Source organism: Mustela nivalis (assembly GCF_964662115.1).
Source record: "Mustela nivalis genome assembly, chromosome: 2".
NCBI classification, from domain to species: domain Eukaryota; kingdom Metazoa; phylum Chordata; class Mammalia; order Carnivora; family Mustelidae; genus Mustela; species Mustela nivalis.
In genome coordinates this window covers 36989470-37009342 of record NC_139021.1, presented here as the reverse complement: position 1 = coordinate 37009342, position 19873 = coordinate 36989470, and the positions used below count along the sequence as shown (strand labels likewise).

The following is a 19873-nucleotide window of genomic DNA, read 5'->3' as shown; positions in this document are numbered from 1 at the left end:
TCCAATTTAAGGTCTTACGGGGGCATTTGATAACAGGTTTTATTTATTCCCCAGCAGAAACTGATAAAATGTTTATGGCTAGGGCGCCTGGGTGGCTCAGTGGGTTAAGCCGCTGCCTTCGGCTCAGGTCATGATCTCAGGGTCCTGGGATCGAGGCCCGCATCGGGCTCTCTGCTCAGCAGGGAACCTGCTTCCCTCTCTCTCTCTCTGCCTGCCTCTCCATCTACTTGTGATTTCTCTCTGTTAAATAAATAAATAAAATCTTTAAAAAAAAAAAAAAATGTTTATGGCTAAACAGCAAGATATAAAGAATATACAAAATATTTTTTGGATTTGTAATTTTTATAATTTATTTTGAAGGAAAATGGCTAAAGTTTCTTAGTACTGTATATTAGGTTCTTTAGTTACTACTTATGAAGTCTTTTTCCTTCCCACATGAACTAAGGTGAATGGCCATGTTTCATAAACTATACATTTAGGATATTCCAAGAGTCTCCTGCCATAAGGATTTAAAAAGTTACAAAGTTTTTCTAGCCAGAAATCTGGTTCTGAATGAAGATGATATTTAATGATTTATTTAATGATATTTAAAGATTTATTACTGAAGAGTAGATAGCTTGAATCTGCTGGACACTGCTTATACCATGAATTCTCTAAAAAAGTAATGTTTTTTCTAAATTCCATGATGAGCTATTTTTTGTTTGTATTGTTAGGGTAATGTTAATGGAGTTTGGTGCAGTTTGTCTTTACAAAGGTAGAATGAGTTGGAGTGGTTGGAATCTAAATCCTTTGCCAATTTCTAACCAAATGAAAGTAATTTGCTAAAATTTTTTCATATGTAGAATAGGAAAGTTACTAATATATGTTCCTACTAATAAGAAAGAATCACCAACAGTATTTTTTTAGCTTCATATAACAATAATTTTTAAAAATTTTATTTATTTTATTTGTTTTAAAGAGTTTATTTATTTATTTGACAGACAGAGATCACAAGTAGACAGAGAGGCAGGCAGAGAGAGAGGAGGAGGCAGGCTCCCTGCCAAGCAGAGAGCCCAATGCGGGCCTTGATCCCAGGACCCTGGGATCATGACCTGAGCGGAAGGCAGATGCTTTAACCCACTGAGCCACCCAGGTGCCCCCATATAACAATAATTTGTTATAATAATTACTTTCATCATTAAGGATAGTTATTTTTGGAGGGGGTTTCTTTTTTGTCTAGGAGTGCCTGACATTTTTATTGGGTGTATCAGGAAATAAAGAACTTTTCTTGAATATTTCTGACATGAATATGTTTCTGAGAAGTCAGTTTTTCAGCACGTTAGCCTTATTTTGGGGAGGAAGTTTTTAATTAGTGGAATGCTAAAGAATGAATTTATGCTTTGTATTTAGCAAATACATTTAGAGTTATTTTATAAACTATGCCCTATAGAAGATTAATTGTGGACTATGATTAGTCCACAATTGAAAGGGGATTAACATAGTACAACATATAGAAACTTGAAAGTATTAGGGCGCCTGGGTGGCTCAGTCAGTTAAGCGGCTGCCTTTGGCTCAGGTCATGATCCCAGGATCCTCGGATTGAGTTCCATGTCTGGCTCCCTGCTCAGCCAGGAGGCTGCTTCTCACTCTCCTTCTGCTGCTCCCCCTGCCTGCATTCTCTTGCATATGTGCTCTTTCTCTGTCAAGTAAATAAAAAAAAATCTTAAAAAAAAAAAATCAACTTATATATAATGCTGTATTATTGGTTTCAAATAATAATAACCATTGTATAACTTATTTATATGTGGAAAGAAGGATGTAGGAGAAACATTTTTATAGAATTTACATTCTTAATTTTCCTTTTAGTTAAATCCTCTTGATTTATTTAAAATGACTTTATTTTGATAGGTGCCGAGGATGAAACGAGAATAGATATGCAGTATCCTGCTCAGTACAAAGGCCAAGACCTGTATTCACAGCAAGAGGATGAACAGTCACAGGGATGGGTGTCATGGGCCTGGTCATTTGTGCCTGCAATTGTGAGTTACGATGATGGTGAGGAAGACTTCCTTGGGAATGATCCTACATCAACTATGCATCAGCAAAAAGCACAGACTTTGAGGGATCCCATTGTGTCTATAGGATTTTACTGTACAAAGGCAACTGTGACTTTCAAAGTAGGTTTTCTCTTTTTTGCTGTCATATTTCTTTCAATTTAATGCATAAATTTTGATTTCTGGAAAGGATCTAGTTTAAAGTTTGTTTTACACTTAGTAGATGTAAGATAGTCTAGCAATCTTTATTTCATAAAATTGTGTTCCTTCATCTAATTCTGAATTTTGATCCTTTTCTATCTCTTTAAGCCTTTTCTACTTTATTATTATTATTATTATTAATTTTTATCAGTTTCATGGAAGGTTTCTCTTCTCACTGAATCTTCAAATTGGCAAACAAAGATGCCTTTATATTTCCATTAAAAATGAATTGCAATAAAACCTTTCCCTTGAATTCATATATACCTCGACTTACTGTTTGATCTCTGGCTTTTTCATTACAAAATTTCTTTAAAGCGCTGCTTACATAAAATTTCACTCTTTCCTCGCTTTTTACTCTTTGAGATAGTCTTATTTCTTTTCTAGGTCCTCATTTAATTTGGGTGTTCAGTAGTGTTTCACATACTTAGATTACTTTCTCTATTAATAAATACATGTAAAGTGTATAGTCAAAAGAGACTATATAATAGACATTTTCCAGTTAAAGAATAGTAGAATGAACACTTTAATTTTTTAATATTAAGTTTTTAATTCCAGTTAACATATGGTGTAATATTAATTTCAGGTGTACAATAGAGTGATTCAGCCCTTGCATACATCACTCAGTGCTCATCACAAGTGCCCTTCATAATCCCCATCATTTTTCTCACCCATCTTTTCACCACCTCCCTTCTGGTAACCATCAGTTTGTTCTACATAGTTAAGAGTCTATATATTGGTTTGTCTCTTTTTCTCCCCCTTTGCTTGCTTGTTTACTCTTATGTTGCTTAAAATCCATGTAAGTGAAATATCTGACTGGCTTATTTTGCTTAGCATTATACCCTCTAGTTCTGTTCATGTCATTGCAAATGGCACGATTTCAGTCTTTTTTATGGCCGAACATTCCATTGCATGTACACACGTACACACACACACACATCTTCTTGAGCTGCTTCCATAATTTAACTATTGTAAATAATGCTGCAGTAAGCATATAAATGCATGTATACCTTTGAATTAGGAGCACCCTTTTATTTTAAGAAATATAAAATTATTAGTACTTTGGCACCCCATGTGTGTTCTTAGATCATATATTGTCTTATTTCCGTCTCAGTTTTAGACCAAACTTAATTTCTAGTATTTATTTCTTGGCTTTTTATTGATAATATTATCACACATGTCATATCCTTGAATAGTATCTAATTCATTCAATAAATACTACTGTCTTCTATGTGCCAGGCCCCATTTTGTCTTTAAGGATACCCAGTGAACAGATGAGATAGATATCTCTTAAAATATAAATTGTTACTATAAGCAAGTAAGCTACTTAGTACCTACCCATTTATTATGGTAAGGGTTAAGTAGAAAAATAAAGAGGGAAGTGGAATAGTGAATGTGTCTATTGGATAGGAAGATATTAAAGAGTTTACATTTGGGTGGTCAGGGAAGGCCTTAATAGGAAGGGGAACCTTTAAGCAAAGACTCATGAAAGAAAAAGCTGTGTATATACATAGGAATGAAATTCTAAGAATAGCAAATGTGAAGACCCCAAAAGTTCAAGGAATATTAAGGAAGCCAGGGGGGCCAGAGCAGAGTGGGCTAAAACGAGAATAGTATAAAATCAGGTCAAAGAAGGGATGGAATTGGGGAGAGATCCATAAATTGTAAAACTGTGTAGATCGTTTTAGGTTAGGGACTTTGTCATTAATCCTGGGTGAGATAAGAAGTTCTTGGACAATTTTTAGCATAGTAGTTACAGGATGATCTGAGTTATGTTTTAAACTGCATCACTCTGGTTGCTGTGTTACGAATAGATTGTAGGGAGCCAAAGCAGAAATAAGATCAGACTAGAGAGGATTTTGCAAGCAGGAAATAATGATTGCCACACTAGGATGATAGCAGGGGGAGGTGGTGAAATGTGGCTGGATTTTGGATGTATTTTGAAGGTCAAGAGGACAGAACTTTATGATAGATTTTATTGTGAGACATAAATGAAGACGATCCAAGGATGGTTCCTGAGCAACTAGAAGAATTGAGGATGGATTTTTTGACATGAGGAGGACTGTGAGAGAGATAAAATCAGGAGTTTGGTTTTAGACAAGTTTAAGATGCCCACTGTATATTGAAGTACAGCTGTTAGGTTGGATTAATGAATCTAGAGTTCAGATTAGAAGTTTGGCCTGGGTATATAAGGGAGAGTGAGAATTTTATTAAGATCGGAACCAGCATATATATGTCTAAAAAGGAGGGGTTCTAGGGTCAAGTTTTGGGGCACTGTGATATTAATTATTTGGAAAGAAAAGGCAGAAATAGCGTGGGAAACTGAAAATAAGTTAGGCAGAAAACCAAGAGTGTCTATCTGGAAGCTGAATGCCAATTTTTTTTTTTTTTAAGATTTTATTTATTTATTTGACAGAGATCACAAGTAGGCAGAGAGGCAGGCAGAGAGAGGGGGAAGCAGGCTCCCTGCTGAGCAGAGAGCCCGATGCGGGGCTTGATCCCAGGACCCTGAGATCATGACACGAGCCGGAGGCAGAGGCAGAGGCTTAACCCACTGAGCCACCTAGGCGCCCCTACCATAAATGTTTTAAAGTTGACAATAGTAGGTCATTTGTGACAATGGATTATTGGATTTAGCATTGTGGGAATTTTTGGTGATCTTGATGCGAACAGTGATTTGACAGTGGTGGGATCTTAGGTGGAGTTGGTTAAAAGCAAATGGGAACCTGGTAGAAATTTAAAATGGTGCAGTCACTCTGAAAAACAGTTTGGTGGTTCCTCAAAACATTAAACTTAAAATCATATGACCCAGCAGTTCCACTTGTAGGTGCATACCCAAAACAATTAAACTTCACTCAAATAGTTGTACACGAATGTTCATAAAATGAACATATGTGATATGAACAAAATATGAAATAAATATGAACAAAAATATTCATATTTACGATGGCCAAAGAATTGAAACAGCTTGGGGCACTGGCTGGCTCAGTTGGTAGAGCATGGGACTCTTGACTCTTGAGCTCCACATTGGGTGTAGAGCTTAATTACACAAACAAAAACTCTTTAAAAAAAAAAAAAAAACAAACCAGAACAACAACAACTCAAATGTCCATTAGTGGATGAAAGAATAATAATGATAACCTTTTCAGAAAATTGTTGGTATTCTTTTTTGATAGTACACCAAACTTAGTCGGTGGTAATTTTTAAAGACTACTTGTATCTCCAACTCTAGGCAATTGCCAGTATATATTCAGCAAATAAATCTTCCATCCTTCTGCCTATCTCCTCATCTGCTTGCCGTCTTCCAAAATTTTGGGATCCTCTTTAGGAATTTATTTCTTCCATTTTATTTGTCTTTGTTGGATTATTATAGAACCATTTTTCTGAAGGAGATAAACTCCTGGGTCCAGCCTGTGAAGTAATATTCTAGGTATTATTCCAGGTAACTTGTTAGGTACTGGAAATGTAGCATGTAGCACAGGAAAGAAAAAATCGGGTTTTTGCTCTCATGGTGTTTTTAATTTGGCTTGGATTGTTTAACTACTTGAAGTAAACTTTTTAAATCAGTGGTAAAGGTTTACAATTTATTACTACACTAGACAATTTATAACTACACTAGACAATAGATTAAAAATATTTTAAATTAAGTAAATAGTCTTTAAAGACTTTTCTAATTAAAATCAAGTATTTCCTAATATGAGGAACCCTGAAAGATATAGAAAATGAGTTTTAGCAAAAGTTGAGCTTGACTGATTTAGAAGATTTTTTTGGTAATAAAGTTGGAGCAAAAATGATAAAAATTCATTAGCTGTGCTATTTTACATTTCTGAATTTTTCTATGGAACCAATTATTTTTTATTATAAATTTCATAATTGAAATTCATGGATCTAGCTTTGGTGAAAAGAATTATTAGTCTGTAAAATTAAAAATAAAACAAATCTTTAAAATATATAATAGAGGGGAGCCTGGGTGATTCAGTGGGGTAAAACCTCTGCCTTCAGCTCAGGTCATGATCCCAGGGTCCTGGGATTGAGGCCTGCATTGGGCTCTCTGCTCAGCATAGAGCCTGCTTCCCTTCCTCTTTCTCTATGGGTCTCTCTGCCTACTTGTGATCTCTGTCTGTCCAATAAATGAATAAGATATAATTCAATATCTTATATATTCCTAATATAATATATATAATAGAAAAACTGGGGTGTCTGGATGTCGAGGTTGGTTGAGCATCTCACTTTTGGTTTTGGTTCAGGTCATGATATCAGGGTCTTGGGATGGAGCCCTGTATTAAGTTCCACACTCAGTGTCGGAGTCTGCTTGAGATTCTCTCTCCCCCTCCCTTGATCCCTCCCACTTGTGCTGTCTCTCTCTCTCTCTCAAATCTTTTTATTTTTTATTTTTATTTTTAAAATTTTTAAAATTTATTCATTTTTTATAAACATATATTTTTATCCCCAGGGGTACAGATCTGTGAATCGCCAGGTTTACACACTTCACAGCACTCACCATAACACACACCCTCCCCAATGACCATATCCCCATTCCCCTCTCCCAACCCTCCGACCCCCTGCAACCCTCAGTTTGTTTTGTGAGATTAAGAGTCACTTATGGTTTGTCTCCCTCCCAATCCCATCTTTTTTCATTGATTCTTCTCCTACCCCCTTAACCCCCCATGTTGCATCTCTACTTCCTCATATCAGGGAGATCATATGATAGTTGTCTTTCTCCTATTGACTTATTTCGCTAAGCATGATACCCTCTAATTCCATCCACATTGGCGCAAATGGCAAGATTTCATTTCTTTTGATGGCTGCATAGTATTCCATTGTGTATATATACCACATCTTGTTTATCCATTCATCTATTGATGGACATCTAGGTTCTTTCCATAGTTTGGCTATTGTGGACATTGCTGCTATAAACGTTTGGGTGCACGTACCCCTTTGGATCACTACGTTTGTATCTTTAGGGTAAATACCCAATAGTGCAATTGCTGGGTCATAGGGCAGTTCTATTTTCAACATTTTGAGGAGCCTCCATGCTGTTTTCCAGAGTGGCTGCACCAGCTTGCATTCCCACCAACAGTGGAGGAGGGTTCCCCTTTCTCCACATCCTTGCCAGCATCTGTCATTTCCTGACTTGTTAATTTTAGCCATTCTGACTGGTGTGAGGTGATATCTCATTGTGGTTTTGATTTGTATTTCCCTGATGCCGAGTGATACGGAGCACTTTTTCAGGTGTCTGTTGGCCATCTGGATGTCTTCATTGCAGAAATGTCTGTTCATGTCCTCTGCCCATTTCTTTTTTTTTTTTTTTTAAAGCATTAGGCTTTTTTTTTTTTTTTTTAAAGATTTTATTTATTTATTTGTCAGAGAGAGAGTGAGTGAGAGCGAGCACAGGCAGACAGAGTGGAAGGAAGAGTCAGAGGAAGAAGCAGGCTCCCCGCTGAACAAGGAGCCCGATGTGGGACTCAATCCCAGGACGCTGGGATCATGACCTGAGCTGAAGGCAGCTGCTTAACCAACTGAGCCACCCAGGCGTCCCCTTCTGCCCATTTCTTGATTGGATTAGTTGTTCTTTTGGTGTTGAGCTTGATAAGTTCTTTATAGATTTTAGATATCTTTATCTGATATGTTGTTTGCAAATATCTTCTCCCATTCTGTCAGTTGTGTTTTGGTTTTGTTAACTGTTTCCTTTGCTGTGCAAAAGCTTTTGATCTTGATGAAATCCCAATAGTTTATTTTTGCCCTTGCTTCCCTTGCCTTTGGCGATGTTCCTAGGAAGATGTTGCTGTGGCTGAGGTCAGAGAGGTTGCTGCCTGTGTTCTCCTCAAGAATTTTGATGTTTTGGGGCACCTGGGTGGCTCAGCAGGTTGAAGCCTTTGCTTCGGCTCAGGTCATGATCTCAGGGTCCTGGGATCGAGCCCCGCATCAGGCTCTCTGCTCAGCGGGGAGCTTGCTTCCCTCTCTCTCTGCCTGCCTCTCTGCCTACTTGTGATTTCTGTCTGTCAAATGAATAAATAAAATCTTTAAACAAAAAGAATTTTGACATTTTCCTTTTACACATTGAGGCCCTTCATCCATTTTGAGTCTATTTTCATGTGTGGTGCAAGGAAATGGTCCAATTTCATTTTTCTGCATGTGGCTGTCCAATTTTCCCAACACCATTTATTGAAGAGGCTGTCTTTTTTCCATTGGACATTCTTTCCTGCTTTGTCGAAGATAAGTTGACCATAGAGTTGAGGGTCTATTTCTGGGCTCTCTATTCTGTTCCATTGGTCTATGTGTCTGTTTTTGTGCCAGTACCATGCTGTCTTGATGATGACAGCTTTGTAATAGAGCTTGAAGTCCGGAATTGTGATGCCACCAACTTTGGCTTTCTTTTTCAATATTCCTTTGGCTAGTCAAGGTCTTTTCTGGTTCCATACAAATTTTAGGATTATTTGTTCCATTTCTTTGAAAAAAATGGGTGGGATTTTTATAGGGATTGCATTAAATGTGTAGATTGCTTTAGGTAGCATAGACATTTTCACAATATTTGTTCTTCTAATCTAGGAACTTGGAACATTTTTCCATTTCTTTGTGTCTTCCTTAATTTCTTTCATGAGTATTTTATAGTTTTCTGAGTGTAGATTCTTTGCCTCTTTGGTTAGGTTTATTCCTAGGTATCTTATGGTTTTGGGTGCAATTGTAAATGGGATTATATCCCTAATTTCTCTTTTTTCTGTCTTCTTGGTGATGTAGAGAAATGCAACTGATTTCTGTGCATTGATTTTATATCCTCACTACTAAATTCCTGTACAAGTTCTAGAAGATTTGGGTGTTCCACATATAGTATCATATTATCTGCAAAGAGTGATAGTTTGTCTTCACATTAAATGCCTTTAATTTCCTTTTGTTGTCTGATTGCTGAGGCCAGGACTTCTAGTACTGTGTTGAATAGCAGTGGTGATGATGGACATCCCTGCCGTGTTCCTGACCTTAGCGGAAAAGATTTCAGTTTTTCTTCTTTAATTTCCTGGTTGACCCTTTCATTCTTTAGAAGGGTGCTGTTTAGTCTCCAGGTATTTGGGTTCTTTTCAAATTTCCTCTTGTGATTGAGTTCTAGCTTCAGAGCATTGTGATCTGAAAGTATGCAGGGAATGGTCCCAATCTTTTGATACCAGATGAGACCTGATTTAGGACCAAGGATGTGATCTATTCTGGAGAATGTTCCATGTGCACTAGAGAAGAATGTGTATTCTGTTGCTTTGGGATGAAATGTTCTGAATATATCTGTGATGTCCATCTGGTCCAGGGTGTCATTTAAGGCCTTTATTTCCTTCTTGATCTTTCGCTTGGATGATCTGTCCACTTCAGTGTGGGGAGTTTTAAAGTCTCCTACTATTATTGTATTATTGTTGATGTGTTTCTTTGATTTTTTTATTAATTGGTTTATTAGTTGGCTCCTCCCACGTTGGGGGCATAGATATTTAAAATTGTTAGATATTCTTGTTGGACAGATCCTTTGAGTATGATATAATGTCCTTCCTCATCTTTTATTATAGTCTTTGGCTTAAAATCTAATTGATCTGATATAAGGATGGCCACTCCTGCTTTCTTCTGATGTCCATTAGCTTGGTAAATTGTTTTCTACCCCCTCACTTTAAATCTGGAGATGTCTTCGGGTCTAAAATGAGTTTCTTGTAGGCAACATAAGATGGGTTTTATTTTTTTATCCATTCTGATACCCTATATCTTTTGATTGAGGCATTTAGCCCTTTAACATTCAGGGCTAAATGAGAGATATGAGAGATATGAGAGATATGAATTTAGTGCCATTGTATTGCCTGTAAGGTGACTGTTACTTTATATTGTCTCTTTTCCTTTCTGATCTACTACTTTTAGGCTCTCTCTCTGCTTAGAGGACCCCTTTCAATATTTCCTGTAGAGCTGGTTTGGTGTTTGCAAATTTTCAATTTTTTGTTTGTCCTGGAAGCTTTTTATCTCTCCTTCTATTTTCAGTGACAGCCTAGCTGGTTATAGTATTCTTGGCTGCATGTTTTTCTCGTTTAGTGCTCTGAATATATCATACCAGTTCTTTCTGGCCTGCCAGGTCTCTATGGATAAGTCTGCTGCCAATCTAATATTTTTAGTATTGTATGTTACAGACTTCTTTTCCTGGGCTGCTTTCAGGATTTTCTCTTTGTCAGAAAGCCTTGCAAATTTTACTATTAAATGACGGGGGGGGTGGACCTATTCTTGTTGATTTTGAGGGGGCTTCTCTGTACCTCCTGGATTTTGATTCTTGTTCCTTTTGCCACAAAATGGAAATTCTCTCCAATAATTCTCTCCAATATACCTTCTGCTCCCCTCTTTCTTCTTCTTCTGGAATCCCAATTATTCTAATGTTGTTTCGTCTTACGGTGTCACTTATCTCTCGAATTCTCCCCTCGTGTTCCAGTAGGTGTTTGTCCCTCTTTTGCTCAGCTTCTTTATTCTCTGTCATATGGTGTTTTATATCACTAATTCTTTCTTTTGCCTCATTTATCCTAGCAGTGAGAGCCTCCATTTTTGATTGCACCTCATTAATAGCTTTTTTGATTTTAACTTGGTTAGATTTTAGTTCTTTTATTTCTCCAGAAAGGGCTTTTATATCTCCCGAGAGGGTTTCTCTAATATCTAACATGCCTTTTTCCAGCCCGTCTAGAACCTTGAGAATCGTCATTCTGAACTCTAGATCTGACATATTTCCAATGTCTGTCTTGATTAGGTCCCTAGCCTTTGGTACTGCCTCTTGTTCTTTTTTTTTGTGGTGAATTTTTCCGTTTTGTCATGTTGTCCAGATAAGAGTATATGAAGGAGCAAGTAAAATACTAAAAAGGTGGCAAAGACCCCAGGAAAATACGCTTTTACCAAATCAGAGGGGATCCTAAATTGTGCGGGGGAGAAAGGGGATAAAAAGAGGTTTAGAACGAAAAAAAAGAAACAATTAAAAAAAGAAAATGAATAAAGAAAAAAATATAAAAAAGAAAAAAAATATATATATTAGATAAACTAGTTAAAAGACATTAAAAAAGAAAAGGGTAAAAGTTAAAAAAAATTTAGCAGCAGAAGAAAAAAAAATTGAAAAAGAAAATTGAAAAAATTGAAAAAGAAAAAAAGAAAAAATTCACTGCAAGACAAAGAATCATGGGGAGAAAGCCATGATTTCCGTGCTTTGCTTTCTCATCCTCAGGAATTTCACTGCTCTCCTTGGTATTGAAATCGCACTCCTTGGTAGGTGAACTTGGTCCTGGCTTGATTTCCTGCTGATCATCTGGGGGAGGGGCCTGTTGTAGTGATTCTAAGTGTCTTTGCCCCACGTGGAATTGCACTGCCCTTACCAGAGGCTGGGCTGAGTAATCCACTCCGATTTGCTTTCAGGAGCTTTTGTCCCCTGAGCGCTTTCTATAGAGTTCTGGAGAACGGGATTGAAAATGTGGCTTCCCGGTCTCTGCACAGAGGAGCTGAGAGCTCGGGGCCCCACTCCTCAGTACGCCCTCAGAGAATAGCACCCAATTACTCCTTTCTCCCTGGCCTCCGGCCGCGCTCTGAACTCACTGAGCCTGTGACCGGTTCAAGGTAACCCCGAGCTGAGAGCTCACTCCTTGGCTCTGTCTCTGTAGCCGGCTTCCCCGTTCTAATACCTGCAAGCTTTGCGACACTCAGACACCCCCGATCTTTCTGTGACCCTGCGGGACCTGAGGACAGGCTGACCCCACGAGGGCTTCACCCCAGTTTAGCCTCTGGAGCGATGTCCCTCAGTGGAACAGCCTTTTAAAAGTCCTGATTTGTGCTCCGTTGCTCCATTGCTTGCCGGGAGCCGGCCCTACACCCTGCGGTCTATCTTCCTGTCAGTTTGGATTCACTTCTCTACCAGTCCTACCTTTCAGAAAGTGGTTGATTTTCTATTTCTAGAATTGCTGTTCTTCTCTTCGCTCTCCCGTTGGATTTGTGGATGTTTGCAATCCTTAGATAAGCTATCTAGTTGATCTCCTACTACCTGAAGTAGTCTCAGCCCACTACTTCTCCGCCATCTTGACTCCGTCCTCTCTCTCAAATGTTTAAAAAAAAAATGTGTGTATATGTGTGTGTATACACACACACACACACACACACACACATAGCCAACCATTGCCAACTAATATTACATGTATTGTTAATTTTATTTCTTAAATGTGTTAACAAATTTTTTTTCATGATATTATCTCCGCATTTAATAGATGTCTTTGGCCATAATGATTTTAATTGCATTAATTAGGAGTATATTCAAATTTCAGTTCTAAAAGATAGAAACATCTTAGTAACAGCAGTGTGAATTAACATTTTGTTGAGAACTTAAATTTTACTTACAAGTTTTCTTGGTGTAATTTTTTTTTGAGTTTAGTTGATATACAATGTTACATTAGTTTCAGCTGTACAACATAGTGATTCAATAGTTCTATACCTTATGGTATGCTAACCACAAGTGTAGTTACCGTCTGACACCATACAACACTATTATAATGCCATTGACTATATTCCTTATGCTGTCTGTGCCTTTTATATTCCCACGACTTGTTCATTCCATAATGGAAGCCAGTATATCCTTTACTTATTCATCCATTTTGCCTGTCACTCTACACTCTTCCCCTCTTACAACCATCAGTTTGTTGTCTGTATTTATTGGTCTGATGATTCTTTTTTGTTGTTTTTTTTTCATTTGTTTTGTAGATTCCACATAAGAGTTAAATCATATGGTATATTGCCAGTTTTAGTTGACCCAAAAGAAGTTATTTTTAATCTAATTTTGTGAGGGAATTTAAGGATTGTTAGTAAAGTTCTGTCTTTTCTGGTGATTTTTGCATTTTTTCGTTCAGTTTGAAATTATTCTGGTATATATCTGCTCATTGATGAGAATTGTATTAAACTGATTCAGAATAGTTTGTATTTATACATAAAACTTTTATAGACTTTTAGAGCAGTACTTGTCATTAGTTAATACATCTTTTAAAAATTTAGAACATTTATGTTTCTAAAGTTTTCTAAGTGAAATATGTTGAGATTTAGGAGGAAAACATTAGAATTCATTGTTCAGCTTGGATTCAAAGAATGTATGGAATTAATTTGTGGTTCATATTTTGGTCAGAAAATAAGGTCATGTTTCTAACATTAGCATTCTGAACAGTTGATATCAATCCAACAAAAATCATGCCAAATTAAATGTAGCATTTAAAAAATCATGTTGAAGATTGTTCTTGTAATGTTTGAGTCCTTTTAATCAATTAATTGCTTTTTCTGTACAATAATTGTAGACAGCTGAAGGGTGATCAAGTTTAAAATACTGAATTTTACTTTAGCATTTTATAGAATTGTATTTTAAAATAACAACATTGTGTATACCAGTTCTAGAAGCATCTAAAAAATAAGGGCTTGTATATAAACTTTTTGTTACAAAAAATAAAAATAATTAGTTGATTTTAAGCATAAATAAGTTATCATGCTTAAAATTAAAACTTTTTGGTTTAATAAGTTCTATTTGACTTAAGTTAAATACTGTTTCTTTTTTTAATGTGATTTTTTACTTTGCATTAATGTTTGAATAATATATCCATTTCACAAGAGTAAGGAAGGGTCTCATTAGTAAACATGGGCAGAATACCTTTGAAAAAATAAATACTTTGGATCAGTTTTAGGTTTACAGAAAACTTGCAACGTATAGGGAGTTCACATAGATTCCTTACTCAGTTTCTCCGTTGTTAACATCTTATACTATCATAGTACATGTATCAAAACTAGGAAGTCAACACCGGTGCATTTTTGTTAAATTCCAGATTTTAACTGAATTTCATAATGTTGTTTTCCCTAATATGATCCAAATCAGGATACCACATTGCATCTAGAAAAGTATGTCTTAAAAAATAATTTATCTAATTTTATCTAGATACATACAAGTAATGTGTTGTAAGCTTGAGGAGTGCAAGGGGTGTTGTTGTGGTTGTTGTTTTTGCAGTATCTAGATTAGTACTTGTTATGTAGCTCTCACTCATTAAGTATTTGCATGATCAAATGAGTCTGAGACACATACTTTTTTTTTCCACCTATTTTTAAAATTTTTTTTATAAATATAAAATGTATTTTTATCCCCAGGGGTACAGGTCTGTGAATCGCCAGGTTTACACACTTCACAGTGAGACACATACTTTGAGAGTAAAAACCATGAACCTACTTCCCTCATAGAGCTAGATGAAGTTTTGTTAAATTTATTTGTGGGTGTTGTGTTGTGTTTTGTTTTGTTTTGTCTTAGTTTTCTTTCTGATGAAAAATTTGGGAGAAATTTTGGAAATGATTGAACTAACTGGTTGAATTTGTATGGTATATAAAATGAATAGAGGTTAAAACATATGTAAATTTTTGGCAGGACTATATGAGTTTTGGCAAAATATATGAATATATGAGACTGTTATAGCTACATAGCTTTTACCTTTTTAAGCAATATTGATGTGATATAAAGATGTTAAATAAAAATACGATGGTATTTAAATTCTCTATTTGAACTTATACTAGAATATTCAACCTTTATACCATGGATAATCTGTTACAGCTGTTTTTGTTGCACCTGTTTTCCTGCTTAATAATTAAATTTCCTGAATCTTAAAATTGGCCCTGTTTCCATCAATTCATCACAGTAATGACAGTTTATTGCTATCTAATACTAATTTCACTTATTTAATATTCCTTTATTTTTTTTTTTAGCTCACTGAAATGCAAGCTGAGAGTAGTTATTATAGCCCTCAGAAAGTAAAATCCAGAGAAGTATTGTGTTGGGAACAAGAAGGAACTACAGTTGAGGTAATCTTTCAATATTGAACATATATATTTAAAACTTTTTTGAATGGTCCTTATGTTAATATTTAATAAATGCAGGCTTTTATCATAGTTGTGTGTTTTAAAATATATTCACATTTTTTTCTATTTTAGGCATCAGTAGTATTGGGTTGAAATAATTATTACTTTAACAGATTCTACTATAACATGCAACATGAATTCTTTCATTTTTACATTTAACTTGTGTGAGCTCATATGTATGTGTGGATTAATGTTCATAAGGTTCCAGTCATTGAGGGTACAGAGATAAGTAAGATGTTTCTTAATTTAGTAGAGTTTATGATCTGAGGAGAATAAATTTGGAATGTCTATAATCCTAAAGAAGTTTCTACTAATTCAGTAATTCTACAAGGAAAGCCTGTAACTTTTTTGACCCTTTAACATTTTTATGAAATTCAGATTCTTAAGTTCTAATGTTTCTTTCCCTCTTACAGGCCCTTATGATGGGAGAGCCTTTCTTTGATTGCCAGATTGGTTTTGTAGGTTGCAGAGCCTTGTGCCTTAAAGGAATTATGGGTGTTAAAGATTTTGAAGAGAATATGAATAGAAGTGAAGCTGTAAGTCAAATTCACCCCCTTTCCCCCTTTTTTGGATAGAATACAAGGATAATGAAGTGCTTATTGAAGTGTTTAACCATACCAAAAAATCTGTTAGACTGCATATATCTTTGGCTTAAGAGAGGAACTTTACTGTTTTCCCCTGTAAGAAATTACAGAGCTCAGGGGAATTTAGAAAGTTGGTAGCACTTAACACCTGGACAGTAGTTCCAAATACTTTCCAATTCATAAATGTTTCTTCTTTCTTGTTTATGGCAGCTGCTTGGAGTTCCTTTTTAGTTTGTTAAAATGTTCTTTGCCAAGATAGGCAGTGAAAATGGAGACAGCATTCCTTGGCTTTTTACAGGATTTAAAGTTGTAGTGATTTCTATTGACTACTGAATGGGTTTTATAAAACCAAGGTTTTATTTTCTTTAACAGTTAAATGATTTTTCCTTCTGTTCAAAAATTTTGCATTTATTTTCAGGAAGCCTGTTTCTTTATTTGTGGTGAAAATTTGAGTATGAAAGGGTTGACATATCTTACAAATTCATTGTTTGATTACCGAAGCCCAGAAAATAATGGTACTCGTGCTGAATTTATCTTGGATGCAGCTCATCATAAGGTCAGAGAATATATATTTGAGCCAATTTCTAGGCTGTGTTTAGTTGGACATTTTGTGTGAATACTTGTAATTGCTATTTTTCTTCTCAAATAACACATTTGAATGCTAGTTGTTTATTGAAGCATTTAGAATATTTTTGTCCTGCTTCTACATCTAGAGAAGTTTGATTTGTACACAAAGCTCTCTACTTCTGGATACTGTGTAGTCAGTTAGTTTATTTATTCGTTCCCAACTGTCAAAATAGTCATGGGGGAAACTTGTAGAATGATCTTTTAATTGCAGTTACTTTGGGATTTGGCATTAATGGGAAGAGATGAATTTCACATTTTATTATGTATGTGTCTTACTGTTATTTGAATTTTACATGTAAAATTAATGTACTTTTAGGGACTAAATTTAGAAATTCAGAAAAGGTTACCTGAAGATTAGTATAAAAGAATAAATAATACATATTTTAATGCTTTTTACTACATTTACTTTTGTAAAGAATTTAATTTTAATTTGCATATTTCCATATATTTTAAATATTTTAGGTATATCTTTAGTATTTGAGTTTCATATAAGCATACTGGAATATGTAAGGTTTAAATGTATTAGAGAGTATTGGACAGTTTTGTGATGGTCATGGTTGTACTATCCTATTCCATTATAGGTATTCATTAACCAGACATTACTGATAAAGTGGTCAAAATCTCTAGTAGAATTATGGATGCTTTCTTGTGTTGTCTTTAGTAGAGTTAACATTAACTTTCTTAGAAATGAATTCTTTGGATAGCATCTGTTCTTTTATTTTGGTAATCCTTTGAGTTGATATTTGAGTTCTATATAAAGTTGTATGTTTGATTCTTGACTTACCAGGTTTTAAACTCAGTCTCTTTGATACAATGTGTGTTCTGTTTGTTTTCCTTTGTGCCCGCAGGAGATATACACTGAGATAGCTGGAATGCAAAGGTTTGGGGCTTTTTACATGGATTACCTGTATACAATGGAGAACATCAGTGGCAAAGGTACTAGTTTCTTTCCTTTATGTTTGCTTTTCCTTGAACAACAGAAACAAAAGACTGTTCAGGCTCAGTTGGTCCTCGACGAGCTGTAATCTGTTACATCAGCTTTACCTTCTGTTACTTTGGAGAATGGTGTAATTATAATAGCATGTTATAATTTTCTTAGACACTTAGATTCTTAGTCCTTTCTTTGTGTAGTTGACTGAGAAGACATTTTATATAACCAACCAGATTTAGTTCTGTTATGTGCCAAATATTAAAATTTTGATACATGGGATTTCATGTTTCATTAAGTTGTCAAAAAGCATAAACATTTCCTTTTCTGTATTAAATACATTTCAAAGTTTATGTAGATCTTTTTATTTAAAAAAACTGTTGTTTCAAGCAGAATAGTGGAAATAAATTCTTTTGAAGATTATGAATATTGTCTTATATGTTTTATAAGCAATCATATGTTTTTAAAAATTTTATTGATTCTTTACATGTTCATCAGTATACTCTGTTGTGCTTATTCTCATCTTTTTTCATATTGGAACCTTATGAAAATAGGTTTATCCTTTTTTGTTAATTTTTCATATATTAATGATTTTTATGTGTTAGATGATGAGTTTGATATAGTGAATGCTAAGAAGACCAAAGCATTTTTTAGGAGACTAATAGGTAGTGTTTATTCACTTAAGTAAATGATTATAATATAGCACATTAAGAACAATAATTAAAGTGGAGAGTTAAGAGAGGTCTAGGTCAGAAAGTGACTACTTTTATGGATTGGGTTAAAGACTTCACAAAGGAGTTGATCATGAGAAATCATTAAGTTTTGTTAGATGAAAACAGAAGGAAAGAGCAGTAACTTTCTGTTTCCTCCTTTTGTAATAGATTTCTAAATGTTGGTATCTCATTGATCAAACCTTGGGTTTACTTCTTTCCCTAAACTCTTTGCTGAGGTTCTCTCATTCTTTTCCATTGATTAGGTACCTTTAATATGTTGTTGATGCATATATTTATAATTTTAGTCCAGATTTCCTTCATTTAGAATTAAATATCCATTACATATATGGTATTTTTACTTCTTTATGTATCTCACAGATATTTCAAAACTGAATGTGTTCAAATAGAAATATTAAAATCCTTATGACTGCCCACTGCCTTCTGCTTTTCCCTTAGTTTCAATATTCTTGTCTTGGAAAATTGTTCTTCTGTATTCTGGTTGCTCAAGCTAGAAGCCTAGGAATCATTGTGACACACTTCTCTCCTAGCTTCTGGTCCATCAACACATTATTGTCACATTTCATCTACAGATGGTCAGTGACTTCTCATAAACTCCACTGTTACTACTCTCTTCTGATCTGTTGTTCTCTCTACATTTTAATAGCTTTTTACTGGCGTCTGTCTCCCCATGCTTTCAGATTAGTTTAATTCTGTGCTTCAAACACTCACTCACTGACTTTGCATTGCTTTATTTAAAAATAATGTTTAAATTGTGTACCATATTTTGGTCTTGAGTTACTTGGAGGATAGTGATAACCACTAAGGAAGATAGATACAAGTAGGATTTTTGGAGGAAAAGATGTGTTTGGAGGTACCTATGGACATTGAGGTAGAGATATTCAGTAACCAATTATATATAGGAAAGGGCAACTAAGAACTTCACAAATTGTTATAGTGTCATAGTTACCAAATACAGGATGGTAGGTTTCTTCTGGTTCAGTGTGAAGTCTTCTGCATGTGTTATGGATTCCAGATCTTGTGAGGAGGTGGAATATCAAGTAGTTGTCCTTCAGGGGAAGGAAAAAAGCACTAAAAATTTATTATGTGCATGTGTTGCTACTACACTTTCTAAAAGATAGAGCATAGTTTATATTTGCTTATGTATGTTCAGTGTGAGAAACTGGTAATTGGTTAACTTTTAAATTTTTCATATTTTTCATTTCCAAGAATAGGATACAGTGTTACAAATATTTTAGCCCTTAACTTTTTTCCAACAACTATTAGAGTATAACATACAAATTGGAAATCTCTATATGTTTATATATGGAATAACAGAATTATAATGGAAATACCTGTGTGTAATAAATTTAAATTATTTTTTGTCTGTGGTCCTGAGACTAAAGATTAAACTGCAGTCCTTTGTTTGAAATTATAGAAAAGTAATTTTGAAAAACAACTTTTAAAAAAGTTATTAGTAAGTGTGGATACAGGGGCACCTAGGTGGCTCAGTTGGTTAAGCATCTGCCTTTGGGTTAGGTCATGATCTCAGGGTCCTAGGATCGAGCCCTGCATCAGGCTCCCTGCTCAGCAGGGAGTCTGTTGCTCCCTCTCTTTCTGATTTTCCTCCCTGCTTATGCTCTCTCTGTGTCTCAAATAAATAAATAAATTCTTTTTTTTTTTTTTTTAAAGATTTTATTTATTTATTTGACAGAGAGAGATCACAAGTAGTCGGAGAGGCAGGCAGAGAGAGAGAGGGAAGCAGGTTCCCTGCTGAGCAGAGAGCCCAATGCGGGACTCGATCCCAGGACCCTGAGATCATGACCTGAGCCGAAGGCAGCGGCTTAACCACTGAGCCACCCAGGCGCCCTAAATAAATAAATTCTTTAA

General features: G+C 35.3%; 1 protein-coding gene across 1 annotated transcript in view; it reads left to right on the top strand.

Moving 5' to 3' along the window:
* The window catches only part of VPS13B (vacuolar protein sorting 13 homolog B), a 714200-nt gene that overhangs the window by 81234 nt on the left and 613093 nt on the right, over positions 1 to 19873 (top strand). The window contains exons 8-12 of the mRNA XM_082719962.1: positions 1888 to 2156; positions 14982 to 15077; positions 15548 to 15670; positions 16137 to 16274; positions 17194 to 17281. Of these exons, the coding sequence (XP_082576088.1) occupies positions 1888 to 2156; positions 14982 to 15077; positions 15548 to 15670; positions 16137 to 16274; positions 17194 to 17281 (714 nt within the window). The remainder of the gene's footprint in view (positions 1 to 1887; positions 2157 to 14981; positions 15078 to 15547; positions 15671 to 16136; positions 16275 to 17193; positions 17282 to 19873) is intronic.